Source organism: Hypomesus nipponensis, chromosome 14 (genome assembly GCF_054491055.1).
Source record: "Hypomesus nipponensis isolate SF chromosome 14, ASM5449105v1, whole genome shotgun sequence".
Taxonomy (NCBI): Eukaryota; Metazoa; Chordata; class Actinopteri; order Osmeriformes; family Osmeridae; genus Hypomesus; species Hypomesus nipponensis.
Window position 1 is genome coordinate 2,370,965 of NC_140374.1, and position 27,385 is coordinate 2,398,349.

A 27,385-nucleotide genomic window follows, 5' to 3' on the forward strand; every position below is an offset into this window, starting at 1 on the left:
GCTTGGCATCAACACCCCTTTTATCTCAGTGGACCACTTCGAAACGTCGGTCTGCCAAATGGAGAGCACACTATCATATTACTGAAGGCACACACACACACTAAACAAAAAAAACGGAATCAAGTTAAGTTCTTGGTGAAGATGTCAGATTGTATCAGTGGTCTCCCATTCTGGGTGTTTTTGGGAAAAAAAAGTGTTCTAGAGTTCCTTGTACACCTTCCCCCCCTCCTCGTCTACTTAATCCCCCCAGATATCCTGTTTCCAGTGAAAACTGTCGACGCCCCCCCAATCAGGAGCTCTCCCTGACAATGACGTATTTGACGAGGCGCATGGACCCCCCCCTGCCCCTCCAGACCGTCCGGTAGCGCCCCTTCCTCCCCCGTCGCCCCCGCCAGCTCGCCACCACCAGCAGAGAGCAGCAGCAGCCCAGCAACACCGTCACACAGGTCGCCACGGCAACCAGCAGGGTGTGCGCCGCCAGGTGCCACGGGGGGCCCGGGCCCCCTCCCTGGCCCCCTCCCTGGGCCTCCTCTCCGCCGGCCCCCAGGGTCCCCTCGCCCCCGGCTGTGTGGTTCCTCCCCAGATAACCCTTGGTGTCGTTGGGGTGCTGTTTGCCTCCATCCACGTTGGACTGGGTGGTCAAAGTGGGTGGGGTGCTGGGGGCCACCTGGGAGGTGGAGGTGGGAGGCTGGGTGACGGCTGATAGGGGAGGCTGGGTAGAGGTGGAGCTGGGAGGCTGGGTGGAGGTGAGGTGCTGGGGGAGGGGATCCAGGAGGGTGGAGAGCAAAAGGGCTGAGGTCTGGGCGCTGTGAGGAATGGCAGGGGTGGTGGTGGGAGCGTGGGTGGTCTGAGGGGCAGGTGTGGAAGAGAGGGAGGACGTGGAGGAATCGTAGGAGGCAGAGGAAGAGCCTGAGCCGGGAGTGGAGGTGAGGTAGGGGGGAGTGGTGGGGGTGGAGGTGGGAGTGAAGAGGGTGGAGATGATGGAGGAGGGTGTTGAGGTGGAAATTGGAGTGGAGGTGGTACTGGAGGGAGTAGAGGTTGGCATGGAGGTGATGTAGGTTGGATTGGAGTGGGTGGAGGCGATGGTGGTGGTCGTGTCGGTGATGGAGGTTGGAGTGGAGGGGGTCGAGGTTGGAGTGGCGGGGGTGGAGTTTGGAGTGGAGGGGGTACTGGAGGGGGTAGAGGTTGGAGTGGAGGGGGTGGAGGTTGGAGTGGAGGGGGTACTGGAGGGGGTGGAGGTTGGAGTGGAGGGGGTGGAGGTTGGAGTGGAGGAGGTACTGGAGGGGGTACTGGAGGGGATAGAGGTTGGAGTGGAGGGGGTGGAGGTTGGAGTGGAGGGGGTACTGGAGGGGGTGGAGGTTGGAGTGGAGGGGGTACTGGAGGGGGTGGAGGTTGGAGTGGAGGGGGTGGAGGTTGGAGTGGAGGGGGTACCGGAGGGGGTGGAGGTTGGAGTGGAGGGGGTGGAGGTTGGAGTGGAGGAGGTACTGGAGGGGTTACTGGAGGGGGTGGAGGTTGGAGGGGAGGGGGTGGAGGTTGGAGTGGAGGGGGTGGAGGTTGGAGTGGAGGAGGTACTGGAGGGGGTACTGGAGGGGGTGGAGGTTGGAGTGGAGGGGGTGGAGGGGGTAGAGGTTGGGGTGGGTGAAGTAATGGTGGTGGTCCTCAGGGTAGATGCCGAGGTTAAAGACTGGGGTGAGGGTGGGGGTGGGGGTGGAGGAGGGCGGTTGAACTGGCGCTTGTCTGAGGCGAGGGGCTCTGAGGCGTTGCCTCTGGTGTAGAGGTGGGGTAACACCCGCACATTAGAGGTGAAGTACTTCCCAAACACCAGCAAGTCAGGGTCCACACCTGTCAAACCAACCCAGAAACGTCAGTTTCCATGGCGTCCCTCCATGTGTGAATTTAATTGGTTTATTTGCGCAAATCATGTTATTCGGAGATATAGGCCTACCTTTAGTGACGTTATAAAGTATAACGTTTCCTCTGTGACTGAGAATGCAGCTTTCCAGTGTAGGACAGTGCATGTGATAGCAGTTCACATTCTCCTGGATGGTGTCATAATGGAATATAGCCAGATTACAGGAAACTACGGACACAGAAAAGACAGCAGGCCATCGCATCTATTAGTCTATCGCGCGAGATGCAATATCTTTATGCAAAACGACATGAAAAAAAGCTTACATTTCAATTCCCAGAAACTTCAAAATTGAGAAAAAAATACATTTTTTACGCTTCTCATTTTTATACAATATAGGCTTAAATATAAAACTTACAGTTTCTGGTGAGGCAACATGTTCGGCTGCATTTCAAAGCTGTCTCCTCTTGGTAATACTTCAAAAGTTGCGCTCCTCTCCGTTGGGATTCTTCAATATCGATAAAAATCCCAGGGAACCGACGTATCCAACAGTTTTTATAGTAAGAGGTCGGAGAACATTTCGATTCCGCGTGGTACACCAAACTAAAAATCGTTAGCAAACTCCATGGAAGAATCATTGCGCGTATGTAAATCAAATCATGTTACATTACGAGTTAATAAAATAGTGATCATCTCGGACGCAACTGAAACTTTCCTACCGGTCAGTCGATGTTATGCTGGTACATTTGGGTTTCGTCAGTCCATCACTGGGTGTGTCAATTTACCTGTGGAGGAGGAGACCGAAGTTCGACTAATGTGTCCAAGTGGTGCCAAATAGTTTTTCGAATCATATCATAGCATACGGTGCCTACATTCCACTGGTGCCAACCTAAATGTTTGTAGAGTTAGAAATTAGGCTGCGTTTAAACAAGGCTACGTTAAAATGAACACCAGCTGGTGCAATCATTTCATGCACATTTACAGGTTTTTTTCTGTAATACGAATCAATTAAGCAAATTGTGAAAAAATTGTGTATGAAGATCAAACTGATCATGACTCATTGTTTTGTTTAACCAGTTATTCATGGTATTTCTATGAAAAGTAATAGCCTTCTAAATTGGTGCACCTGCACGCAGGTACTTATGTCCCCGCGGCAGCACATGGACGTTAATCCCGTTGATATTAAATACCATTATTTTACATTATTAGCTAAGAAAGGTATTTAGATCAAACACGATTGTTTCCAGGTTGGCGTCAGTGTAGCATGGTGAGTCCTGTGTACAGCTGATCTTGTGTTGCCGCGCAGGTGTATGTTTAACGTAAGGTACTCCCTCCGTGTACTGCACACCGAGTACAGTACAAAGACTGCTACTCCAGCGCAGTGAACCTGCTCTCACGATCCCTCAATGACAAACCTGTCCTTTCTCCCAGCAGACATTTGAGAATGGATTACCATAATTGTAGCAAGTAATCTAGATTATTTTACATGGGATTATGGGAATATTAATATCTCTTTAGCGGCTCGAGTTTCTTCCTCGCTTGTTATTCACCTGTCCAAACCAGAGTCACTTCTCAGAAAACCTCCATTACATAGATTGCTCCTCAGTTCTGGATAGAACCGTGTATTACGTTGTATTTACACAGAGTGTTGGAGAAAGTTTGTCAGGACATGAGGGAAACGTGTAAGGGACTGTGGAGGGGGTGTGTCTCTGGCATCTCTGGGCCCTGGCTTCCACCCCGCGGACACACCAGGCACCCGCACCAGTGGGCACTCAGCACTGAAGGCCACGGTCACATGTTGGGTTAGGGAGACAGGACCAGCAGTACCAGACAAGGTTACAGCTACCGTGTGTCCGTCAGGACTCTGTCTGGATGGCAGGGGAGGTTCCAGCCCATTTCAACAGGGGGGCCAAGCGGGGGGGAGGGGGGGGGAGGGGGGAGCGGGGGCCAGTTGTGGTGTTAGAGGGACCAGTTACTGTAAACATGATTGTTGTCATGTCGTTTTCTTCACTGCATCACACTACAGTTACACAAGTTGTCAAACTGTTAACAGACCACTAGGTGGCGGTGTCCAGTATCACAATCCGTGTCCAATGTTGGGAACAGCTACAGTTTAACAGTAAGTTTTCAAAGTCGGTCATGATTGTTCCTAGACTCCTAGTTTCATATTCTTCTTGCACACACACATACAACGTCACTGAGTCGAGAACATCCAATCCAGAAAAGGTTTACTGTGTTTCAGTTGCACTTGTATATCGTTTCCAGATTTCAACAGATACAACTTTCTCTTGAATAACAAATCCAAATCTTTTTCAAGTTAGCAGACATTAACATATATCTATTCCATTAAAAAACAATACAAGAAACATTCAACATCCAACATCAAACCGGTTGAGTACAATGATTCATTTTTTTCTTCTTTTTCATCAGTACTTTTAGCCTCTGATTTTCTGTAGAGAATTTGTCATTTTCAAAAGGACATAACTGTGGTTCTGTACATGTCATCGATGTAACACAAAGTTTGGCACCAAAACAGTGAACATGGATGCAGACTCTGGGGTCAGTTTGCATATCCTGCCTGTTCTATTTTCGCTGTGTGTCATGTCAGAGTTACACCAGCAGGTGGTGCCCAAAGGCAACCCAACCCCACGCTCCCCCCCCCACCCACCCCCCCCTGCACACCCACACATGCAACTGTGTAAAAGGAATCTACATCAAACAAGCACTAGGAAAAGGAGATGGAAAAAAACAACAAAAAAAACATCAACGTCATGCAAAGTGTTGTAGTATGACTCCTTGGTATATGCCATAATAATTTACCAAACCGCCCCCTCCCTCCCCCCCCCCCCCCATCACTCACACAGTTGGTTCAGTCCAACTCCCGATGATCCGATTCGACCTCTTCTCCAGTAGTGTCCCCGGGGGCGGGGCCGGGGCGCCCGGACAGGGCTTCCTGGGGTCCTGCATGACACTAGAACTCTGCTCGCGGCTCACAGAGGAAACAGTCTGTCGTTTGCTGCTGCTGCTGCTGCTGTTGTTGTTCTGTGTTGTGGTAGGTTCCCTCCACAGGGGGGAGGGGGGGTCAGTCTTTCACCAGTCTGTAGATGTGGTGCTGGGCGCCGTGTTCACTAGTGGACACCTCAAACACGTAGGCTATACACAGCAGGGTCTCCAGGGTGTCCCTGTTTGTTACCACCTGTGCACACACACACACACATACACAGCCACACACACGCACACACATGGAAGGATACTTCTCGTGAATTCATTTTGAATCAGGGCATTCATTAAGACATACAAGGCTAGTTTTCAATCGTTTTTCTTCTCCAATGTGTTTGCGTGACCCGGGAACTCAGAAAGCTGTCAGAGAACAAGACCCAGACTGAGCACAGAGTCTGTCAGGCCTGCCGCAAGTCAACAGCTTCCATACACAGACTGAATACTGCAATTGTTCCCTGATTCTTATCTCTGAAAAAATGTGCCAAGCCTTGCAGTTTGTGTGTTTGTATGTTCGTGTGTGTTTGTGTGTGTGTGTGTGTGTGTGTGTGTCGATGCAGGCAGGTCATGGTTAATGGGAGTTAAATCAACCCATTGAGAACCTAACGACATGTTGTCAAGCTGTCTACGGCGTGGGTTCAATACCCTCACTGTCAGTGTCCAGCAGGAATGTAGAGGAGGGAGCAGGGAGGGAGCAGGGAGGGAGCAGGGAGGGAGATGGGTGTGCTGAGGAGCGCTGCGTTGCTACGGAGACACGCTCAAGGGTTCCCTGTTCCGGGAGGTTATCACACCGTCCGAGTCACCGTCCGACCCAACAAGCCCGCTGAGAGTCACTCTGAGCCCAACACGCCCGCTGAGAGTCACTCTGAGCCCAACACGCCCGCTGAGAGTCACTCTGAGCCCAACACGCCCGCTGAGAGTCACACTGAGCCCAACACGCCCGCTGAGAGTCACACTGAGCCCAACACGCCCGCTGAGAGTCTCACTGAGCCCAACACGCCCGCTGAGAGTCACACTGAGCCCAACACGCCCGCTGAGAGTCTCACTGAGCCCAACACGCCCGCTGAGAGTCACACTGAGCCCAACACGCCCGCTGAGAGTCTCACTGAGCCCAACACACCCGCTGAGAGTCACACTGAGCCCAACACGCCCGCTGAGAGTCACTCTGAGCCCAACACGCCCGCTGAGAGTCACACTGAGCCCAACACGCCCGCTGAGAGTCACACTGAGCCCAACACGCCCGCTGAGAGTCACTCTGAGCCCAACACGCCCGCTGAGAGTCACTCTGAGCCCAACACGCCCGCTGAGAGTCACTCTGAGCCCAACACGCCCGCTGAGAGTCACTCTGAGCCCAACACGCCCGCTGAGAGTCACACTGAGCCCAACACGCCCGCTGAGAGTCACTCTGAGCCCAACACGCCCGCTGAGAGTCACACTGAGCCCAACACGCCCGCTGAGAGTCACTCTGAGCCCAACACGCCCGCTGAGGTGCATGTTTTAAAGCCACGGTTGGTCTGCTTGTGTGTGTGCGTGTGTGTGTGTGTGTCTGATGGAAATAGAACCATCTGGATGCACCCGCACAGCAGTTAGTGGACTGTGTTTGCTTCTGTGTGGAGTGTGTGTGTGTGTGTGTGTGTGTGTGTGGTGTACCTGCAGGATGGTGAAGTTCTCCAGAACACTGTTCATCATGTATTTCTCTGGCAGGTGTTTGAGCTTGTGGATGAAGTTGATCATGTATTCACAGAGTGGGGAGCGATGGATCCTGAACATGTAGCGTCCGTTCTCAAAACGGGCGTACTCCGTCTGGTGACACACCACACAATATAATGGCAGCTTTGAACCAAAACACCAGCATATAACAGCAGTTTTTCAAAACCACATACATTTAGGGACGTACATATCATCAGTGATGACATCAACATACTACATAAAATATGACATTAATGAGAGTGCTGGGGCCTGGCAGTATATGAGGACAAATCACATCATAAACAATGTTAATAGCAAATACGTTAAATGCCTGATATATATATATATGTATAATTGACATTCATGGTAGACACTAAACATACAGAATAGGTAATTGCAACTGTAATGAGATAATACAAAACAAAATGTTATTATATAGTAGGCAGCACCTCTCCAGATGTGTGTGTGAGTGTGTGAGTGTGTGTGTGTGTGTGTGTGTGTGTGTGTAATACCATAATACCTATCGGGCCTGGGGATGATACTGAGGCATTGTTGAATAATAGGCTGCATTATAGTAAGTCATGTTGACTGTTAGTGGGGTCGTGTGATGTGTGGTAACCTCTCCCAGGGGTCTCTCTCTCTCTCTCTCTCTCTCCCTGTCTCTCTCTCTCTCTCTCTCTCTCTCTCTCTCCCTCCCTCTCTCTCCCTCTCTCTCTCTCTCCCTCTCTCTCCCTCTCTCTCCCTCTCTCTCTGGTTGTGTTGATCCTGGTTGTGAACCGTCAAGACCTCTGAAGGTGAACCCAACCACTTGCCCAGCTGTCAGTTATGCAAACCTCCCTGCACACGAAACACTACACCGACCACTACACCAACCACTACACCAACCACTACACCGACCACTACACCAACCACTACACCAACCACTACACCAACCACTACACCAACCACTACACCAACCACTCTACACCAACCACTACACCAACCACAATACAGTAATATGAAATCAGATGTTTTCTTATGTACATCTGGTCTTATCAATGGGAACAGATTTGTTGTATCTGCAAAAGGTATGTGGTTATTCAAGTACAGTCCAAACACACACGCATTCATACACACAAGCATGCACACACACACACACACACGCACACACATGATCTCACCTCTACTTTCTCCACCACCTGCTTTCCGAAGGAGCACACCTTGGTGGAGGATGTGATGACCATGTTCTCCGAGCTCTCGTACTGACTGGACACGCCGTAGAAGAAGCTGCTGTCGTCCTGGAGGTTAGCACTCAGGTCCGCCTGCACAGGAGAAGACCGAGAGACAGGTCATCAGTCATTCAGAACAAAACAGTCATTCAGAACAAACCAGTCATTCAGGAGAACAGGTAACCAGTCACACAGGGGAACACAGGTCAGGTCAGGTCACCAGTCACACAGGAACAACACAGATGAACATGTCAAACTGCCAGACACGCCTGTGACTTAAAACTGCTCAACTAGAAGCTCAAGACATGTATTCGAATGCATACATGGTTTTCTAGACCTCTACAAGAAAAATGATATCATTGTTTTGTGTGTGTGTGGGTGCGAGAGTGTGTGTGTATGAATATGTCTGTGTTCAGTCTGCGTCCAGCTTCCCCGGTCCGGCCAGCTTAACTAAACCTATCACCAACGTGTGACGGCTCAACAAAGCCTGCGCCTGATTCTCTGCAAAGCCCCATTGCCTTCGTGGCCTGGTCTGTGTTGACTTAGCTCAGGCCGACAATCCAGTCAGGGCATTCCCAAGACGCTGCGCGTGTCTGGGGGCAGCGTTGCTGTCGTCCCTGGGGCCTCCCCACCCACCAGGTGGACCTCAGACCATCTGGGGATGGAGGTAGCCGCTACATGCTAACACTAACTGGTACAGGCTTGGCTGCCTCTGTTTGACTGGTGGGACATCCTGAGGTCTGGGGTTGTGGGACTCTCCAGGAGGAGAACAGCTCATCTCATCAGCCGTTAATGTGGGACGTGTCAAACAGACTCTGAATCTGCTTCTGTCCCGCTCTCATGGGCGGATGTGGCTGCGGAGGTGAAGGTTTTAATCTGATCTGAGCTCAGCGCTGGAGAGCGGCGTCTCCTCCATCAGCAGGACCGGCTGCTGTGTTTACCTTTTCCCCTCCCAGGCCTGCTCTCCTAATGGGCCCATTACCCCAGCACTCAGCCTCTCCTCTCCTCAGCGCCTCTCCACCTTCATCCCCCTCTCCTGTAATTCCCTCGTTTATCTTCATCCCAGGGGCCTGGTGACCCCGGTAGAACCGGCGCCCCCCCCTTGCCTAACGGCCAGCGAGGGAATTCATCCAATTACAATCAACAGGCCGCAATTGGCTGATTAGATCACGCCGGCCGGCTTGCTGTGTAACAATTTACAAGGGCCGGCCCAAATCGGATTGTCCCGGCACTTCAAAGGCGCGAGAAGATCCGTTAGGACAGGCCCTGGGGCCGCTGACGGGGGGCGGAGGGGTCGAGGGGAGGGGGGGTCGAGGGGAGGGGGGGTCGAGGGGAGGGGGCGTCGGAGCTGGAAATTCAATCTAGAATGCCATAGCTTTGGAGGCGGGCCAGCCGCCTGTCACCGTCGCCATGCCAACCTGTGCCTCAGGACAGCCCCCCCCCCGTCCCTACCGCCCCCCCCCCGTCCTTACAGCCCCCCCCCCCACACACACACACACACACACACACACACACACACACACATAGCCCTCAGCTGGACCCGGTGTTTGGAGGGTTTATGGTTTATGATGGAGTAAATGAGGTGAGAGTCCCAATAAGAACAGCTCTCCTCAGATATGTGTGCGTCTCTCCCCTAGCCTGGGGGGTGTGGCGACTGGATGGACAGTCGTGTTTTTCTGCTGGTCCTGCTTGTTTCAGCGTGTCATGGATGCCATGAGAGCTGGAGCTCCCCTCAGGACAGCAGCAGAGAGCAATATGAGGCCCCATCCTCCAGAGGTCTGGAGGAGCAGAGAGCGATATGAGGCCCCATCCTGAGGAGGTCTGGAGGAGCAGAGAGCGATACGAGGCCCCATCCTGAGGTCTGGAGGAGCAGAGAGCGATATGAGGCCCCATCCTGAGGTCTGGAGGAGCAGAGAGCGATATGAGGCCCCATCCTGAGGTCTGGAGGAGCAGAGAGCGATATGAGGCCCCATCCTGAGGAGGTCTGGAGGAGCGTCAGAGCTCCTCAGCGCTGCATGTGTCCTGCCCTGCCCTGGAGGACCAGAGGATCCAGTTGATGAATGACCTGCTGCACATACCCACCCTCCCTCCCCTCTCTCTCTCTCTCTCTCTCTCTCTCTCTCTCTCTCTCTCTCTCTCTCTCTCTCTCTCTCTCTCTCTCCCTCCCTCTCTCTCTCTCTCTTCTCTCTCTCTCTCTCTCTCTCTCTTTCTCTCTCTGTCTCCCATTACTTTTTCTCTCTTTACCTTTCTCTCCCTCCCTCCCTCCCTCCCACCCTCCCCCCACTCTCTCTCTTTCCCTTTATCTCTCTCCATCTCTCTCCCATAACTCTCTCTCCCTCCCATTTGTCACTCTCTCCTATTTCATCTATCCATCTCTCTCTCCTGTTCTATCTCTCCCATACCTCTCTCTCCCTATCTCTCTCTCTCTCCCTTTATATCCCCATCTCCCTTTATGTCTCTCTCTCCTCGCCTCTCTCTCTCCATCATATGATATACGGCGCGGTGCGGTGCGTCTCTCTCTCTCCCTCCCCCCTCCCCCCCCCCCGTCACATGCCAGGGATCGTGCCAGCTGCTCCACCAAAGGGCCGGACACGGCCACTTCCAATGGCTGTCACTCGCCAATGTCTTTTATCCCGCGGCGATAAATAATGCGAGTGTCGCGAGCATGTGAGAGCCTCCCGGCTCAGGCTGGGCCAACTGGGAGGCCGGGGATAGCAAGGGGGAGTGGGGAGCGTGACATGAGGTCTGTGGAATGCAGAGTGGGCCTGAGGTGTGCCTGTTGGCGTGAACTGCAGCGGTCAATGTCACGGACGTGGAAAACCTTGTGGAGGGTCGTCTGCTCCGCGCGCGGTGTCGTCTCGGCCCGCCGGCCGCTCTCCGGACGGCGCGGAGGAGAGAGACTCCCGCTCATCAGCCCCCCTCTCTCTCTCTCCTCCAGTCTGCCTCCCTCGCTTTGGTTCTCCTTCTTTAGACCACCCCTCTTTCTTTCTTTCTTTCTTCCTTTCGCTCTCTCTCTCTCTCTCTCTCTCTCTCTCTCTCTCTCTCTCTCTCCCTCCCTCCCTCCCTCCCTCCCTCTCTCTCTCTCTCTCTCTCTCTCTCTCTCTCTTTCTTTCCCAATCTCTGTCTCTCTGTCTGTCCCCCCCCAGCTCTTGCCTCAGTGTTGAGGGGTAGGGTGGGGTGGGGTTAATCTATGAATAGCTGGGTGCGTGTGGGGTTGGTTCAGCCTAATAGCGAGGGGACAGGTGCCCAGGCTCAGGTTTCCCCAGTGAAAGATCAGCCCTGCCACTCTGCTCCCCAAGGCTGCCTTCACACACACACACACACACACACACACACACTCTGACAAAAAACACACACACACTCAGACAAACACACAAACACACACACAGTCACACACACACTGACACACAGTCACATGTACACACACACACACACACAACTACACACAGTCACGCGCACACACTTCAGCAACATACTGCACTACTATCCTCTGTACACCCACAGTGCCCACAGACAGGACATTGTTCCCTAGTTAGTACTAATGCTCAACAGTTGTCTTTGGATTTGTTTGATTTGATTTGAACACAAAAACCCTTCCTCATTGATTCTCTCTCAAACGCTCATCCTAACCACACAGTCAGCACCTCCCTTCACACGCTCCCCTCACCCAGAACTTGACGAGGAAGAAGGCGTTTGTGGGGCCCTTGTCAAACAGCTCCTTCAGCCCGCCCTTCTTCTCCGGGAACTTGTCATAGATCTGCCTGACGTCAACTGCCTCCAGGTACGGATCGCTGTAGGAGGGGTTGGACTGACCGATGTGGACAAACAGGTGCTTGTTGAACTGGACAAGGAAGATGTTTGAGAGAGAGACAAAGTGTGTGTGTGTGAGAGAGAAAGATATAGAGAGAGAGAGAAAGAGAGAGAGAGAGATAAGACAATGGATCAGTATAAACAATCACTGAGGTGGCGTCATAAACAACTTTAAGGGCTGAACAAGCTGCTGAAAGACGATTAAGAAACTATAGAAGAGTCGGATCATGTGAGGAGAGACCCACGACCTGAACGTCAACTACAACAGTAGCCAGAACCCATCTGGAACCCAGCCCAGCGTTCTGCACTCACAGTGTCTGGGTCCTGCGGCTGCTCTAGGAAGGCTGAGAACTCCAGCATGCGGATCCTGGAGCTGGCAATACTCCTGCCCTGCCATGGGGGGGCGCCAGGCGACAGGCCCGCTGTGCTCTCGTAGCCTGGAGGGGGAAGGAGGTGGAGGGGAAGGGAGGGGTCGAAGGGCATAACGGGGGCTCAAGAAATGTTTCTACATACAGATTTTTTTCCCTCAGAGCTTTGTCGAAGCTCTTCATCATTGGGCCCATGTATCTCATCACTATGCCAGCATGACAGCGTCTGTCGACAGGCGTGGGGGGGGGGGGGGGGGGGCGGGGGGGGGGGGGAACCGGAGTGAACCCACCTGTTATGGGGGGCGGTCCAGAGGACTGCATGGCGTAACTCTGCTGGGAGAAGGGCTTAATGCTGCGGAGACAAGACACAAGTGTTACTGACACCCTCTCTCCCCCTCGTGACCCCTGCTCCCCTCACACACACACACACACACACACACCTGACTGGCCTGGTTGACCTCTGGGGGTCATACAGCCTAGCGTGGTTCAGTAAAAAGAATATTTTAGATTTTCGTTGATTTTTCTTTGATTTCCACCGTTTGAAAAGTCGATCAGACTGATCAAGTTATCTTCAGATGAACTTCAGTTAACCCCCAGGGTGGATAATGTGGGTACCAGGAAGAGGAAACATGAAAACGGTCTGTTTTCTATCATATATGACTCAGGCAAACACTTCAAACACTAAAATCTAAGACCCACACAGTATCGCACACACACCCTCCCTAACACACTCACACACACCATCCCTCACACACACACACATACACACACACACACACACTAGCAACAAGCGGTTCCTTACTCTTCAGGTGCCCCTGGTTGACCGGGAAGAGGGCCGTGCCAAAACTGCAGGAAAAAAGAAAACAACATAAACCCCCTGGTCGGTCCACCTCCAGGTTCCCTCCGTGCGTGTCTCTGGGGGGGGGGTGAGGCTGGAGGGACACTCACCCCTCCAGCGCCCGGGTACGCTGGCCTCGACAGGCCCTGCAGAGACATCTTGTTCTGGAAGGCCGTGGCAGAGATGATCTGGGCTGACGACATGCTAGCCATGCTCTGGAGAGCCTTGTCTTTGGCTGCCTGGTCCTACACACACACACACACACACACACATGCACAGAAACACATAGGCAGGCTTCAGTTTAGTAGCCTGGTGTTTTCCGCTTAAGATGTGCCCCTCTAATTCGTCTTTCAGAAGGGAAGTGAAAGGATGAAGCCAGATTGCATCAGCTGCTCCTGGCCAGCCTGATAAGGACAAAGGAGGAAGGAGGGGAGGGAAGGAAGGAGGGAGGGTCTCTCTGATTCTGCAGTTAAGGGCCCTGGGGTCAACAGTAAGGTTTATTGCCTTGGCAGAGGCTAGGTGGTGTTGACAAGCAGCCCCGTGTCTCTCCCATTGTGAGGTCACAATGGGCGATTATGCGTAGGGCACCGCCGAGCTAACGCTAATGCTCAAACAAAAAAACGAAACAAAAACCGCCACGATATCTCCTGGTAGGTGGCTGGCACTCCTATGTATGGTGTTCCTGTGTGTCTGAGCGTGGCGCGATGACTTCAGCAGTTTCCGAACCATTAGGGATGGAGAGCCCTCGGAGAGCGGCCATCGACACAAGGCCACATTCTTGTCCCCAGAAGCTGCCAACACAAGGGCATAGCTGAAATATGGAGGGGACGTCTGCTGGCGTTCTCAGTTACACCAAAGACGTATTTAAAATCTTTGTCGGAGGCCGACCCTGTGACCAACGCTGGCCCTGCCAGCTGAGCCCCAATGGCTGCCGTCCAAGGGGACGAAGACTTGTGCTGCCTGGCGTGTGTGTGTGTACGTGTGTGTGTGTGTGTGCGCACATAAGACTGTCTGTCCCAGTTTGTGCGTTTCGGGCATTTTAGATAAGTGTGCGTCTGTGTGCTTCTGTGTGTGTGCGTGTGTGCCTGCGCGCGTGCGTGCGTCCAAGGTAATAAACGTAAAGGGAGAAAGCGCCGGGAAACAGGGAGGACAGAGGTGGAACTCTCTCTCGTCCCAACAGGAACACTTCCCCTCAGATACTCGCCCAATGAAATGCCTGGAAGGAACAATGCACATTCATTTGTCTCCTGACAACTGTGTTTTGTGTTCATAACAGAGCACAGCAGGCCCCAGGCACACCGGTGCCTGTTTACTGAGGTCATTTGTAGAGATGAGTCATGGGCATTCCACATAACATTCACATAAACGTGAAGATGCAATTAAGGAAAACAGCCTCACTTAGCGTTGTCTTTCTGTGGGAAACCAAACTGAGAGATTCATTATTTGCAGATTACCAGCAGTAATCCCGTCTGACTAAATCTCATCCAAGATCGATGACATGTTTCATGTTTTCGTGTTCACGTGTGTGAAGGTGCGGTGAGGTTGTCTTTTCCTCTAACCTTGGAGGGAACGTCATTGGAATGTAAAGCTCTCAAGCTTGGATCCTACTGGCATCAGCCAAGCAGCAGCACACAGGCAAACCAAGCACCTTAATCTACACACAGACCTCCTTTATCTGGAAAAGCCCTCCACATACAGTCCACACACAACAGCCCGGGCGATTGGTGATTCCCAAAATACTCAGTACACATTTAGCACTGGAGCAACCACAGAACTGGAATGATTGTCTTTACTAGGATTTGTAGCGTTGAGAATATAGATTGGTATGGTAGACAAACCATACCCTAAAGTATTAAACCCAAAAGGTGAATCACACACAAACGCTACGTTTAACATGATTTAAAAAAACTACGATGTTGGGTTTTCCATCCAGGCTATCATTCCGTTTCTGAGGGAGCAGAGCAGTGGGGTGTATCCCAGGATGCAGTGCACAGGTGAGGGAGGCAGAGTGAGGGTGTATCCCAGGATGCAGTGCACAGGTGAGGGAGGAAGAGTGAGGGTGTATCCCAGGATGCAGTGCACAGGTGAGGGAGGCAGAGTGGGGGTGTATCCCAGGATGCAGTGCACAGGTGGGGGAGGTAGAGAGACTCACGTATCGTACCTTGAGCTTCACCTGGATTCTCCTCTCGGGCCTTCCGGCGAGCCAGCACCTGGATGTGGCTGGAGACCTGGGGACAAGGAGAGGGGTGAGACTCCGCCCCTGACTCCTCTCCAGCTGGCTAACGACCGCTTAGCCACCTCTGTCAGACCAACATCAGAGGTTCATCAGCTTTAGAAATGCTGTGCTGACTGGATGTCTGGTATATTTCCCTACATAGTTCAAGGTCGATTTTATAATGGAGAAAGGTTACAAACCAGCAGATGTATGTGTGTGTCCCTCTCTCAACCCTTTACCCAACCCTAATGCCAGCCAGTCCATTCCTCCTAGACAATCAGAATCTGGTTTATTCGCCATGTAGGTTTACACAAACACAGAATTTACTGTGGCAGGAAGGTGCAAAACTATAAACAGATACGGATCTTAAATTAAAAGTGAAAAAGTATAATAGTCTAACTCATTTTAGGAACTAAACAATCTAAAAATGTTAACTAAATTAAAACCTTTCCCCCCTGTCTCTCCCTTAAACGCTCACAGAGGGACACAGATAGAGTCCGATGGCTGAGCGGTTAGGAATCGGGCTAGTAATCAGAGGGTTGCTGCTTCGATTCCCGCCTGTGCCAAATGATGTTGTGTCCTTGGGCAAGGCACTCTCACCCTACTTGCCTTGGGGGGAATGTCCCTGTAACTTACTGTAAGTCGCTCTGGATAAGAGCGTCTGCTCAATGACTAAATGTAGATAGCCCCCGTCACTGTATGTCACTCAAGGCTCTGGGATGCCAGTCCGTCAGTCAGAAGTCATTCCCCTAGACCAAGTCCCCCCTCATCTAGATAGGGTTCCAACACCAAACACCTTCCTTCCCTCGCTCTCTCTCTCGCTCTCCCTTTCTCCCTCCTCTCTTTCCCCACCCTTCTCTCCTTCTCGCTCGCCCCTTCCTCCAGCCCTGTATACGGGCCGGGTATAAACCCCTGCTTCGTGCTCTCCTAACGAGCCCTCTCACACCCCTCCACTACACGAGGTGGTGAACAAGCACACCGTCACCTGATCCTACAGCATCTGTGCATCGGGCTCTGCGCCCTCAATCATTCTGCACAGACACTCAGCCTGGGCAGAGGGGGGGCAGGAGGGTGACAGGGGGAGGAGGGGGGAGGAAAGTGGGCAAAAAAAAGGACAGTTAGGGGAGAAGTTAGGGAGGAGATGGGGAGAGATAAGGGGTAGATATGTGGGACAATGGAGGGAGAGGGGGGATGTTAAGGAGAAACTGGAGGGAGAGACAGGTGATGGAGGAGACAGGAGATCTTGGAGTGGGGAGGGCGGGGCAGGGCGGGGGGAGGGGTTGGCGAACAAAACGAACTCACCTGCTTCCTGGTTCGCGTCTTTCCCTGTGCGGAGTTTGATGTACCGTGCAATCAGCTCGTTCCGTCCTGCAGGAAGACAGAAATGTCAAGACACTCAGGGATTTAGAAATGTTTTTTGGGGGGGGTTGCAGGGATGGGGGATGTAGGGGGTCTGGGGGGGCAGGGGGGGCAGGGGGGTTGGGGCAGGGGGGGCAGGAGTTGTAGGGCCAACAACTATTGTTCAAACAACTCACTAAACACTGAGAAGAAAACATGTTTCTGTTTTAATAACAAACTGCACTGTAAAGTGGCACAGAAGGGTTACAGTACGAATGCAGCCTGACAGAACATCGTCAGGAGAACACTTCACCCTGACAGAACATCCTCCGGAGAACACTTCACCCTGGCAGAACATCCTCAGGACAGGAGAACACTTCACCCTGACAGAACATCCTCAGGAGAACACTTCACCCTGACAGAACATCCTCAGGAGAACAGTACACCCTGACAGAACATCCTCAGGAGAACAGTACACCCTGACAGAACATCCTCAGGAGAACACTTCACCCTGACAGAACATCCTCAGGAGAACACTTCACCCTGACAGAACATCCTCAGGAGAACACTTCACCCTGACAGAACATCCTCAGGACAGGAGAACACTTCACCCTGACAGAGAGAAGCTGTTTACTGAAGACACCAACTCATCATCAGTTGGCTGGGTGTGTGTGCCTGGCTGCTCCAGTTAGGAGCACAGCTTGGAGGAGTGTGTGTTCTGTATGTGTGTATGTGTGTGTGTGTCTGTGTGTGTGTGTTTGCGAGGCATTCATGTGTGTGTGTGTAATGCTGCAACACTGTCTGTGTGTGTGTGTGTGTGTGTGTGTGTGTGTCTGTGTGTGTGTGTGTGTGTGTAATGTCTATACAGACAGGTCACAGGACTCATGGATCAGGTGTAGGGACAGGTCATGCAATGACTGTCACTGGCTGATTATTCGATCTCTGTCATTGGTGGAGCAGGTGAAGGGGCCGGCCATGCAATCTCTGTCATTGGTGGAGCAGGTGAAGGGGCCGGCCATGCGATCTCCTTGCAGCTCAGGTCTGACAGGCTTGGGCCTCAATCTGCTGACGAGCAGGCCCAGGAGAGGCAGGGAGGCAGCTGGTGTGAGTGTCAATGTTTATAGAATACGCCTCGACACTGCTGTAAATCTTCAGGTTGTTCCCGCGGCCCCTGCTCTGGTTACTCGGGCCTGGGCTTGGTGCAATTGTCATGTGGCCTTTCACCTTCCCTGGCCAAGGGGACACACACATGGGCATTCAAACACACGCGTTGGCACACTCGCGCTGTTTGTTCTGCACACACACACACACACACACACCAACACGCAGCTATTGAGAGAGTAACAGGAGGAGTAAACACACACACACGCCCTGCGATGTGGAAGAGACTGGTCTCTGCGACACCTCTTAAACATGGTCGTTGTCTCCTCTCTCTCGCTCCAGATCTCCATGTGGAGGAACACAGAGATCACGACCGGCTCCATACTAACCGCCGGGCGGGACTTTCCTCACATCAGGTCAGGCGCTCAGGTCACCACGCAAGCAGCCAATCAGGAGGTGAGGCCGCAACCCAAGCAGCCAATCAGGAGGTGAGGCCGACCCAAGCAGCCAATCAGGAGGTGAGGCCGACCCAAACAGCCAATCAGGAGGTGAGGCCGCGACCAAGGCAGCCAATCAGGAGGTGAGGCCGCGACCCAAGCAGCCAATCAGAAGGCCATGGTAGAGGGGGTAGACAGGAAGCACTACTCCAGGATGGCAGGCAATAAAAGTGGTCATATTCAGAGCGGAATGCAAAACATGGTTTCTAACAGCGCTCAGGTGAGCTGTGCTGAGGGGGTGTAGGATTGTAATAGATGATGTCTGTCCAAAGATAACTTTCTACTCATCAACCTGGAGGGAGTGAGGAGGTTTCACTGGGTGACTGGTGAGACGCAGGCTGACGGCTGGGCGGGGCAGCACCTGGGGGAGTCAGGAGGTTGCTGAGCAGAAGCCAGTGCTGGTGGAGTCATGGGAAGAGATGGGGAGGAGCTCAGAGTCATAGAGGAGGAGGAGCTCAGAGTCATAGAGGAGGAGGAGGAGGAGCTCAGAGTCATAGAGGAGGAGGAGGAGGAGCTCAGAGTCATAGAGGAGGAGGAGCTCAGAGTCATAGAGGAGGAGGAGGAGGAGCTCAGAGTCATAGAGGAGGAGGAGGAGGAGCTCAGAGTCATAGAGGAGGAGGAGGAGGAGCTCAGAGTCATAGAGGAGGAGGAGGAGGAGCTCAGAGTCATAGAGGAGGAGGAGGAGGAGCTCAGAGTCATAGAGGAGGAGGAGCTCAGAGTCATAGAGGAGGAGGAGGAGGAGCTCAGAGTCATAGAGGAGGAGGAGGAGGAGCTCAGAGTCATAGAGGAGGAGGAGGAGGAGCTCAGAGTCATAGAGGAGGAGGAGGAGGAGCTCAGAGTCATAGAGGAGGAGGAGGAGGAGCTCAGAGTCATAGAGGAGGAGGAGGAGGAGCTCAGAGTCATAGAGGAGGAGGAGGAGGAGCTCAGAGTCATAGAGGAGGAGGAGGAGGAGCTCAGAGTCATAGAGGAGGAGGAGGAGGAGCTCAGAGTCATAGAGGAGGAGGAGGAGGAGCTCAGAGTCATAGAGGAGGAGGAGGAGGAGCTCAGAGTCATAGAGGAGGAGGAGGAGGAGCTCAGAGTCATAGAGGAGGAGGAGGAGGAGCTCAGAGTCATAGAGGAGGAGGAGGAGGAGCTCAGAGTCATAGAGGAGGAGGAGGAGGAGCTCAGAGTCATAGAGGAGGAGGAGGAGGAGCTCAGAGTCATAGAGGAGGAGGAGGAGGAGTGGTGTGGATGAATACAGACGCCCGCACGCACAGGCGCTACACACACACACACACACACACACAGAGACACATGCTGAAGAGCTCCTTTTGTGTCAGGGCTTTTGTGGACTTAAACCCCTCTCTCATTCCCTGTCTGCTTCAGCTATACACGCACGCACACAGACACACACACACGCACAGAGAGACACACACACAGAGACACACACACACAGACCCCAGCCACAGCATTCATTCGTTCTCAATCTTATTTTCATTTCCAGGCTGGAACTTCTGGAGCGTGAAGTGTTTATCAGAAGGGGCACTTGGTCTGACGATTGTTTGAGGACATAAATGTATATTTCTTTAATCCTTTCGGATTAAGAAAGTGCTCCACTTTTCTTGGGCGGTTTGTAATTGCGGACCTGAAATTCGGGAAACACTTTTGTTAGGTGACTTCAGGGTGCAGGAGGCAATGTATGTCAGGTCAGGGCTGTGAGTCCAGATCTCCTTTCTCAACCTCACAGACCTCATAGATATCTGAATCCTGGTGGTAAGAATGATAACTTCACTATGAATCATTGTGACAATAATAGGCCTGATCGTGTAATTGTCACACTATGTAAAGCCCGTCTGTTAAACAGAGGCAGCATACAGTATGTTTTCAGAATGATCACATAACCGTGTCCAGCCTCTGGTCTGCACCTCTCGCTGTCACAGACCGTATCTGGAGGAAGGGAACGCTCACTGAACTGCTCCTCTCACGGTTTTCTCCATGATTTACTCTCCTGGGAGTTTTTCCATGTCTTCCTTAAGGGTTTATGTTGGTTTAGATGCAGGTCTCTGAACATAATTACGTGAAGGCCGTCTGTGACAAGACCCGTGCGAGGAGTCGCACAGTGATGAGGTCAGGCTGGCCAATGGGAGGGCTCCAGGCGCACAGTGATGAGGTCACGCTGGCCGCTGGGAGGGCTCCAGGTGCACAGTGATGAGGTCACGCTGGCCAATGGGAGAGTTCCAGGCGGGGTGACGGGGCAGATTTGGACCAGGACAGCCCACAGCAGCTTGTTGATCAGGGTGGTCTGAAGTCCTGGAAAAGTTATTTTGACTTCAAAGTGACCTCATCCATCGGCCCAGCCTCTTGGGAAAGCTGGCCGGCTCTTGTCCCAAACCATCACCCCCCCCCCCCTGTCAGGAGGAGGGAGGGGGTCAGGGACAGGCCAGAGGGGTGGATGGATAGTGGACACCGTGTCACATGAAGGACCAGCACTCCCCCCCTCCTCCCCCCCCCCCCCCGCCCCGCTCCAGAGGGGTCCTGCCGACTCTGCTCAGCTATCTCCTCCCCAAAGCATTCCTTAGATAACTCCACTCTGACCAGCCCCCAATCTGCTCCTCTGCCTGGGAGTGTGTGTGTGTGTGTTTATGTGTAAATATGTGTGTGTGTATATGTCTGTGTGTGTGTGTATATGTGGTTATGCATGAATGTGTGTGCGCGTGTATATATATATATATATATAAACTCCTCAAAAAAAGTTTGGAAACGTTATTTCGATGGATTATTCCTCCACTTCAATGATACCAATTGGTATTGTATTTTACGTATATTGTTGGAAAAGCCTGATTAGTCACCTTTACAACAAGGTACAACTTGTAAGGATGGTGCATTCGTGGAACGAGCAACACAGCTAACCGTGTGGGTAGCGGCCCCAAAAAATCCCCTGCCATATTCTTCTGTTGGTATTCACTCTCGTTATGAGTTGCTTGGTGGATTGGATGATTGCACTCTCCCACAGTATTAAGGAAAAAATTGGCAATTTTTACACTTTATTCATTTTACACTGTCAGGGACCTCAGTAGCGTGTGGAAGATCCATACGCAGCCACAACAGCTTGGCACCTCCTCCTCATGCCGGTCACCAGCCTGGTCACACACCGCTGTGGGATGGCATCCCATTCCTCAACCAGGATTGGTCACAAGTCACCAACATGTTTGTGTTGGTCACTCTGGCACATACAGCACGCCCAAGCTGATCCCACTTGAAGCTCAAAACGAGAGTGAATACCAACAGAAGAATATTGCAAAGGATTTGGGCTGATTTTATGGGGACCGCTATCCACACGGTTAGCTGTGTTGCTCGTTCCATGAATGCACCATCCTTAGAAGTTGTACCTCATTGTAAAGGTGACTAATCAGGCTTGCCAGCAATATGAAATAGAATACCAATTGGTATTATTGAAGGGGAGGAATAATCGACCGAAATAACATTTCCGAACTTTTTTTGAGGAGTTGATATATATATATATATATATATATATAATATATGTGTGTGTGTGTGTGTATGTGTGTATGTGTGTGTTGAAGACACACAGTGTGTGCGTCAGACAGTAAGTACACCAGACCGCTCTCTGAACACACATCTGCCAGCCATGAAACTTCCAGAGATGTTCCACATGTGCCTCCTTGTCTGGACTGGAGAACAAGGGTCACATTTAGGCAGGAGGAATGTGCTGGCCTGGTGCTATTTCCTCTCCAACAGACACACAGGGCCAAGCCCAGGACCAGGGACAACCGCACACAGGCTGGTTTGGTTTTTACAACTGCAATCCTTCTTTATCGTCCCCCCTCAGGGGAAACATCCGGATATTCCCATGTCATTGAATTGGATACGCTGACACTGGCTGTGTTTGCGTCCATCTTCTGACACAGTGATCTGGTCTGGTCCGTCTCCGTGACGACAGGCCCGCCCCCCGGCGCAGTCCAGACCTGAAGCCGTCCATCCAGGCGTCTCAGTTACAACCCCAGAATGCAACGGGCTTAAGTTAGCTAGCGTTGGCTCAAGTTAGCTAGCGCTGGCTCAAGTTAGCTAGCGCTGGCTCAAGTTAGCTAGCGTTGGCTCAAGTTAGCTAGCGCTGGCTCAAGTTAGCTAGCGCTGGCATTTAACACTTCCAGTGGAGGTAAACCACACCTGAAGCTGTCTCACCAGTGACACCCTACATCTGGGAAAGTGTACGTATGGGATTCGATGACCTCACTGTCAGGGATTAGCCATATCCCACTCCATATTAGACAAGACATGGCATGGGCCTGGACACGGATATTTCAGCTGCACAGACAGGCAGACAGACAGACAGACAGACAGACAGACAGGCAGACAGGCAGACAGGCAGACAGGCAGACAGGCAGACAGACAGAAAGACAGGCAGACAGACAGAAAGACAGGCAGACAGACAGACAGACAGACAGACAGACAGACAGGCAGGCAGGCAGGCAGGCAGGCAGGCAGGCAGGCAGGCAGGCAGGCAGGCAGGCAGGCAGACAGGCAGGGTGACAGGCAGACAGACAGACAGACAGACAGGCAGGGTAACAGACAGATTATCAGGACCTGCAGGCAGACAGACTGACACAGCAGAGTCTGACCCCTGTGGCTACCTCAGCTGAAAGGCTAGCCGGGGTTCCTCGAAGCCCTCTGAGAGGATCCAATCACAGGAGAGAGGGAAAGTCAGCAGCCTTCCTGATAGGGTCACGGCAGAGGGGTCAGGTTCAGAGTCGCCGCCCACCCTGACACCCCCTTCATGGGCCTCACACACCCCCCCCCAAAGGGGCTCCTATGCCCCCCTCCAGTGGCCAAACACACGCAGCTACCCTGGCTGAGCCTGGCTGGTTCAGTTACACACCCCCAGGCTCAAGCGAACAGGTCGCAAAGGTCATGCTACAAGCTTGACCTTTACTTGTGTCCCTTTACCGGCTGCTGCAGTACTGCTAGCCAGCTGGCGGTCGAGTTTCCTTTCGTTTCAACACAGAGAAGGACACAAAGGTTGTGTTCCAGCAGGGCCAGGAGGGGAGAAGATCTGTACACAGCCTGTTCTGAAGCAGGCTGCACAGTTAAAAACACAGTCCTGCAGCCCTTACAAACAGACAGCTCTGAATCTCTCACTAGCATGGGGAAGTTGAGACCAGGGTGAGGAATAATCATTCCTTTCCATCCTGTTGTTAAGGAGGACTGAGTGGATGCAGTGGAATCGGGGCTGGTGCAGTCTCCACGGCAGCTTCGTACGCTGCCGTGAGCAACATGTTTACAGGAAGCAGGCTCACAAAGGAGATGGGGAAATGGATTGACTCTCCACACAGAGGAGAGGGGAGGAGCCGGGGTTGTGTTGTGACTGAGCAAAAAGGAAAATGTCAGTTAACACAGATAAATAACTGGGACGTCTGTTGTGTCTGTTGTGTCTGGTGTGTCTGGTGTCCGCCAGTGGGGTTACAGTAAAGCTGGAGGCCCAGGGGGGTCACATGACACTCTGGGTTTAATGGCCTGTGTCTCCCTGCTTGTCTGCCCTCCTTTTTGGGGGTCGGGGGGGCATTTCTCATGCTTTATTGGACAGTTTGTAAGTGTGACAGGAAAGGCAGGGAGAGAGAGAGAGTGTGGGGGAGACATGCAGCGACGGGCCCAGGGCGGAATCAAACCCAGGCTGCCGTGGTAACGCCTCAGCCCCCTTACCCGGTGATCTACCGGGGCACCCCTCGATCGTCCTCTTTAACTCACGTCACGTGTCACACGGGGCTCTGGAAGGCTGCTCTATGCTCCGGATCTCCGTTACTTTACCCGCCGCCCGCTAGCAGAACCCGCTAGCAGAGCCCGCTAGCAGACAGAGCCCGCTAAGAGCCCGCTAGCAGACAGAGCCCGCTAGCAGAGTCCGCTAGCAGACAGAGCCAGCTAGCAGACAGAGCCCGCTAGCAGAGTCCGCTAGCAGAGCCCGCTAGCAGACTCCGCTAGCAGAGCCCGCTAGCAGACTCCGCTAGCAGAGCCCGCTAGCAGACAGAGCCTGCTAGCAGAGCCCGCTAGCAGAGTATGTCTCCAAGGGAGCCAGGAAATGTTTTCATTGGCAAAGCACGTGGAATCGCCTTCCGCAGCAAAAAAAAACCACAATATCCATGACACCGTTTCTAATGACGAATAACTCCAGTGAGTAATGGACCTGAGGGACGGCCACTATGCAAAGTATTATGGGAAAAATGCAGTGAATGGAGGGGGAATTTGAGGCTAAAAACATTCCATTCGACTTCAGGAATTTACAGTGGACTGAGGGAGATACCTCAAACATGCCATTTCACGAGGCCTGTCATGGTCGTATTCAACTGTTGAAACAACGTATAAAACTGAGACGTTGAGATTGTGAAGAGAATAATGATAAAGTATTCAGATCAAAGTTTGAAACATGCCCTTGTTGGTCTCGAGGTGATGTCATCGTCTTAACGTTTCATGGCTCTCATCCTCTGCCGGTACAGACCCTGCCTCGCTCTCTCACTGTAGACCCAGCCTCGCTCTCTCACTGTAGACCCTGCCTCGCTCTCTCACTGTAGACCCAGCCTCGTTCTCTCACTGTAGATCCTGCCTCGCTCTCTCACTGTAGACCCAGCCTCGCTCTCTCACTGTAGACCCAGCCTTGCTCTCTCACTGTAGACCCAGCCTCGCTCTCTCACTGTAGACCCTGCCTCACTCTCTCACTGTAGACCCAGCCTCGCTCTCTCACTGTAGACCCTGCCTCGCTCTCACTGAAGACCCAGCCTCGCTCTCTCACTGTAGTCCCAGCCTCGCTCTCTCACTGTAGACCCTGCCTCGCTCTCTCACTGTAGACCCAGCCTCGCTCTCTCACTGTAGACCCTGCCTCACTCTCTCACTGTAGACACACACACACACATACACGTTTGGAGAGCTGCTCTTCAGCGACATCGACAGACCTCCAAACCCCGTTAGTATTGATTGGAGGTTTGAGTCCTTGTCGCCATGGGTGGACAGAGCCCCTGGTGACACTGGAGGCAACGATGAAGGCAACATGGAGCTGGTGTGTCGGTGTGTGTGTGTGTGTGTGTGTGTGTGAGAGAGAGTGCGCTTGTGTGAGAGCTGGTATGTGTGAGAGTGTGTATGTGACTGTGTGCGTGCGTGTGTGTGGACGGTGCTTGCTGTTTATGGGCAATGAGGGTTTGGAAGGGGGGGGGGTTTGGAGGGGGGGGGGGCTGGGGAGGGGGGGCTGGGAGGGGGAGGGCTGGGAGGGGGGTTGGGAGGGGGGGTTGGGGGGCTGGGAGTGGGGTTGGGGGGCTCAGTCTTATCTCTTTTCTCATGTCATAAATCTGGGCAGCGAGGCCATGAGGCCGGGGTGAAGCAGGGAGCAGCTGGAGGTGAACTGAAAGGCAGACAGACCCACAGACAGACTGCCAGCAGACCACAGACTGACTACCAGCAGACCCAGAGACTGACTGCCAGCAGGAGAAGGGGCCGTGGCACTGTGTGTGTCAGGGAGACTGTGTGTGTGTGTGGTGTGTGTGTGTGTGTGTGTCGTGGAGACTGTGTGTGTGGTGTGTGTGTGTGTGTGTGTCGTGGAGACTATGTGTGTGTGAGGGGGTGGGGGTGAGGAGAGGAGAAGTGTGAGGGGGGGGGGGATATCAAGGGCTAAATCAGAGAAATAGGAGGCAACAGAGTAGGGAAGTGCACACACACACACACACACGCCAGGGGACAGGTGCAGAGGCCCTGCAAGACTCCGCCCGCTACCTTGGTGTGTTTGTCCCCCTCTACGCTCTCCCCTGTCCGGGCGCTCAAAGGGTACGCGTCTATTCTGGTTTAGGGTTACAGCCGCGCAGCCTTGAACCCCCAGCTCCCAGAGCATACCATTCCAGGAGGGCCGACGCACTCTCTGGCAGGCATCACCCGCCCCTAACCTCCACTGGGAGGAAGGGGGCACCTCCGCCCCACCGCCCCCCACTCAGCCTCCCCCAACTCCTGCCCCCACCCTTCCCCGACACCTGCCCTTTCTCCTCTGGCACCCCCCCCCCATCCCATTATTGCAAGCTTTATAAGGGTTTAAGTTTTGATCAACATGGGGAGGGGTGGGCGTAGTGGGGTGGGGGACTCCGCCTGGGCCTGTGTGAGGACAGGTGCCAGCTAGCTAGTGAGGCAATCGTTCGCATGAGCTAACGCGGCTAATGCGGCTAAAGCGGCTAAAGATGCTACAGTGACTGGCACAATGACAGGGCAGGGTGATGACAGAGATCGTCCAATCAGGCCAGCACACACACAGCAGCCCCCGTCTGGGTCACGGACTTTTCCACTGGAGGATCCGTTATCAAATGGTACAAACTATCAACAGGCCATCAGTTACCCGCCGTCTAGAATCTAGATGAAAGATGCAGCCGTTAAAATCTCCACTTTCTCCTCCATACCAAACCAGAAAATGTCAAGCTTGTGAATCATCCGACATGCGGTGAGCCACATGTTTTGACAACATGTTTTACCCAGAATATTGTCAGAGCCCTTACCTAGAATACCTTTAAATCTATCAAGGTCAAAAGATTGTGGGAACCTATTAAATGCAGGAATCTCTGTGACTGTGTTTGTGTGTTTGTGTGTTGTGATTAAGCGCTAAAGCACACACCCTGTCTTAACTAGAAGAACCAGCGACCAGTCACAATCCCGAAAATACACCCAGTCCGCTCTAGTATATATAATGATTGAAGCAAGACGCAATTCCATTTACACTTTGACATTTCCATCCTGGGTAAACATATAGTATGTCTCCAAAAGTTGTGCAACAGCTCTACTGAGCAGGTGGGGAGGTTCTATCACACCCCTCATCCCTGTGAGGGGCCTGCCACAGGAGCTAACCCTAGCACAGGGCTGGGGTGGGAAACAGAAGCTCGCTCTGGAATACCAGAGAAAACAAGTCAGTGTGTGTCGGGAGCTGGAGAGTCTGTGGGTGAAGTGTGTGTGTGCCTGCCTGATAGCGTGTGTCACCAAGGGAACTTCAGATCAGTTTCCAATGGCAAACAGGTCTCGTATCTGGGAGATACGAGCACGCAGGTGAAGAGGAGGAGGAGGAGGGCGTACCGTACATCTTGCCCTCGTCCGACAGGATGATCTTCCTCCGGCCGCAGGGCGGGTAGATGGCCAGGGCCTCCTGGAAGCTCTGCTCGATGTCGGGGCTCCACACCCCCTCCGCATCGTTCTCCAGTGGCTTGTCATGGGGCTCGTTCAGCTCCTCACTGGCACCCCCCGGGGAGGGGGCTGGCACCCACTCTGCCGACGTGGTGGGGGGCCGGGGGGGGGGGCACACACGGGGGCCGGGGTCGGGGGGAGCAGAGGGGTGGCGTCAGGGGGAACTGAGGCTGGTCTGGGGTGGGGCGTGTGGGTGCCAGGTAGGGTGGTGTGTGGAGGGGCTGGGTGGGGTGGGGGTGTTCCAGTCCCAGGGCGTGTGGAGACGCTGGGTGGGGTGGGGGTGTTCAAG

General features: G+C 53.0%; 2 protein-coding genes across 2 annotated transcripts; both read right to left on the bottom strand.

Annotated features, from left to right (window-relative positions):
- Positions 1 to 289: 289 nt before the first annotated feature.
- Positions 290 to 2,487, bottom strand: mansc4 (MANSC domain containing 4). The gene is made up of 4 exons (XM_084673032.1): positions 2,268 to 2,487; positions 1,946 to 2,080; positions 1,279 to 1,842; positions 290 to 615 (listed from the first exon to the last, which is right to left on the bottom strand). The coding sequence occupies exons 1-4, from the start codon at positions 2,485 to 2,487 to the stop codon at positions 290 to 292; spliced, it is 1,245 nt and encodes a 414-aa protein (XP_084529158.1).
- A 1,573-nt stretch (positions 2,488 to 4,060) lies between these two features.
- tead4 (TEA domain transcription factor 4) lies at positions 4,061 to 27,202 on the bottom strand. The gene is given in 13 exon segments (XM_084672297.1): positions 4,061 to 5,045; positions 6,497 to 6,649; positions 7,696 to 7,836; positions 11,411 to 11,584; positions 11,866 to 11,990; positions 12,212 to 12,273; positions 12,724 to 12,767; positions 12,870 to 13,004; positions 14,921 to 14,938; positions 14,940 to 14,987; positions 16,277 to 16,300; positions 16,302 to 16,342; positions 26,989 to 27,202. Coding segments are annotated over 13 exon segments (1,086 nt in total). The 5' UTR covers positions 26,996 to 27,202; the 3' UTR covers positions 4,061 to 4,931.
- Positions 27,203 to 27,385: the final 183 nt, after the last annotated feature.

Bases quoted from the DNA above. Each gene is read 5' to 3' on its own strand.
- mansc4 (XM_084673032.1), bottom strand. From the start codon at position 2,487: ATGATTCTTCCATGGAGTTTGCTAACGATTTTTAGTTTGGTGTACCAC. The intron at 1,843-1,945 runs GTAGGCCTATAT...TTGGTTTGACAG, and splicing joins ACTTTATAACGTCACTAAAG to GTGTGGACCCTGACTTGCTG. The intron at 616-1,278 runs GTACCTCCTCCA...ACGTGGATGGAG, and splicing joins CCCCTCCAGTACCCCCTCCA to GCAAACAGCACCCCAACGAC.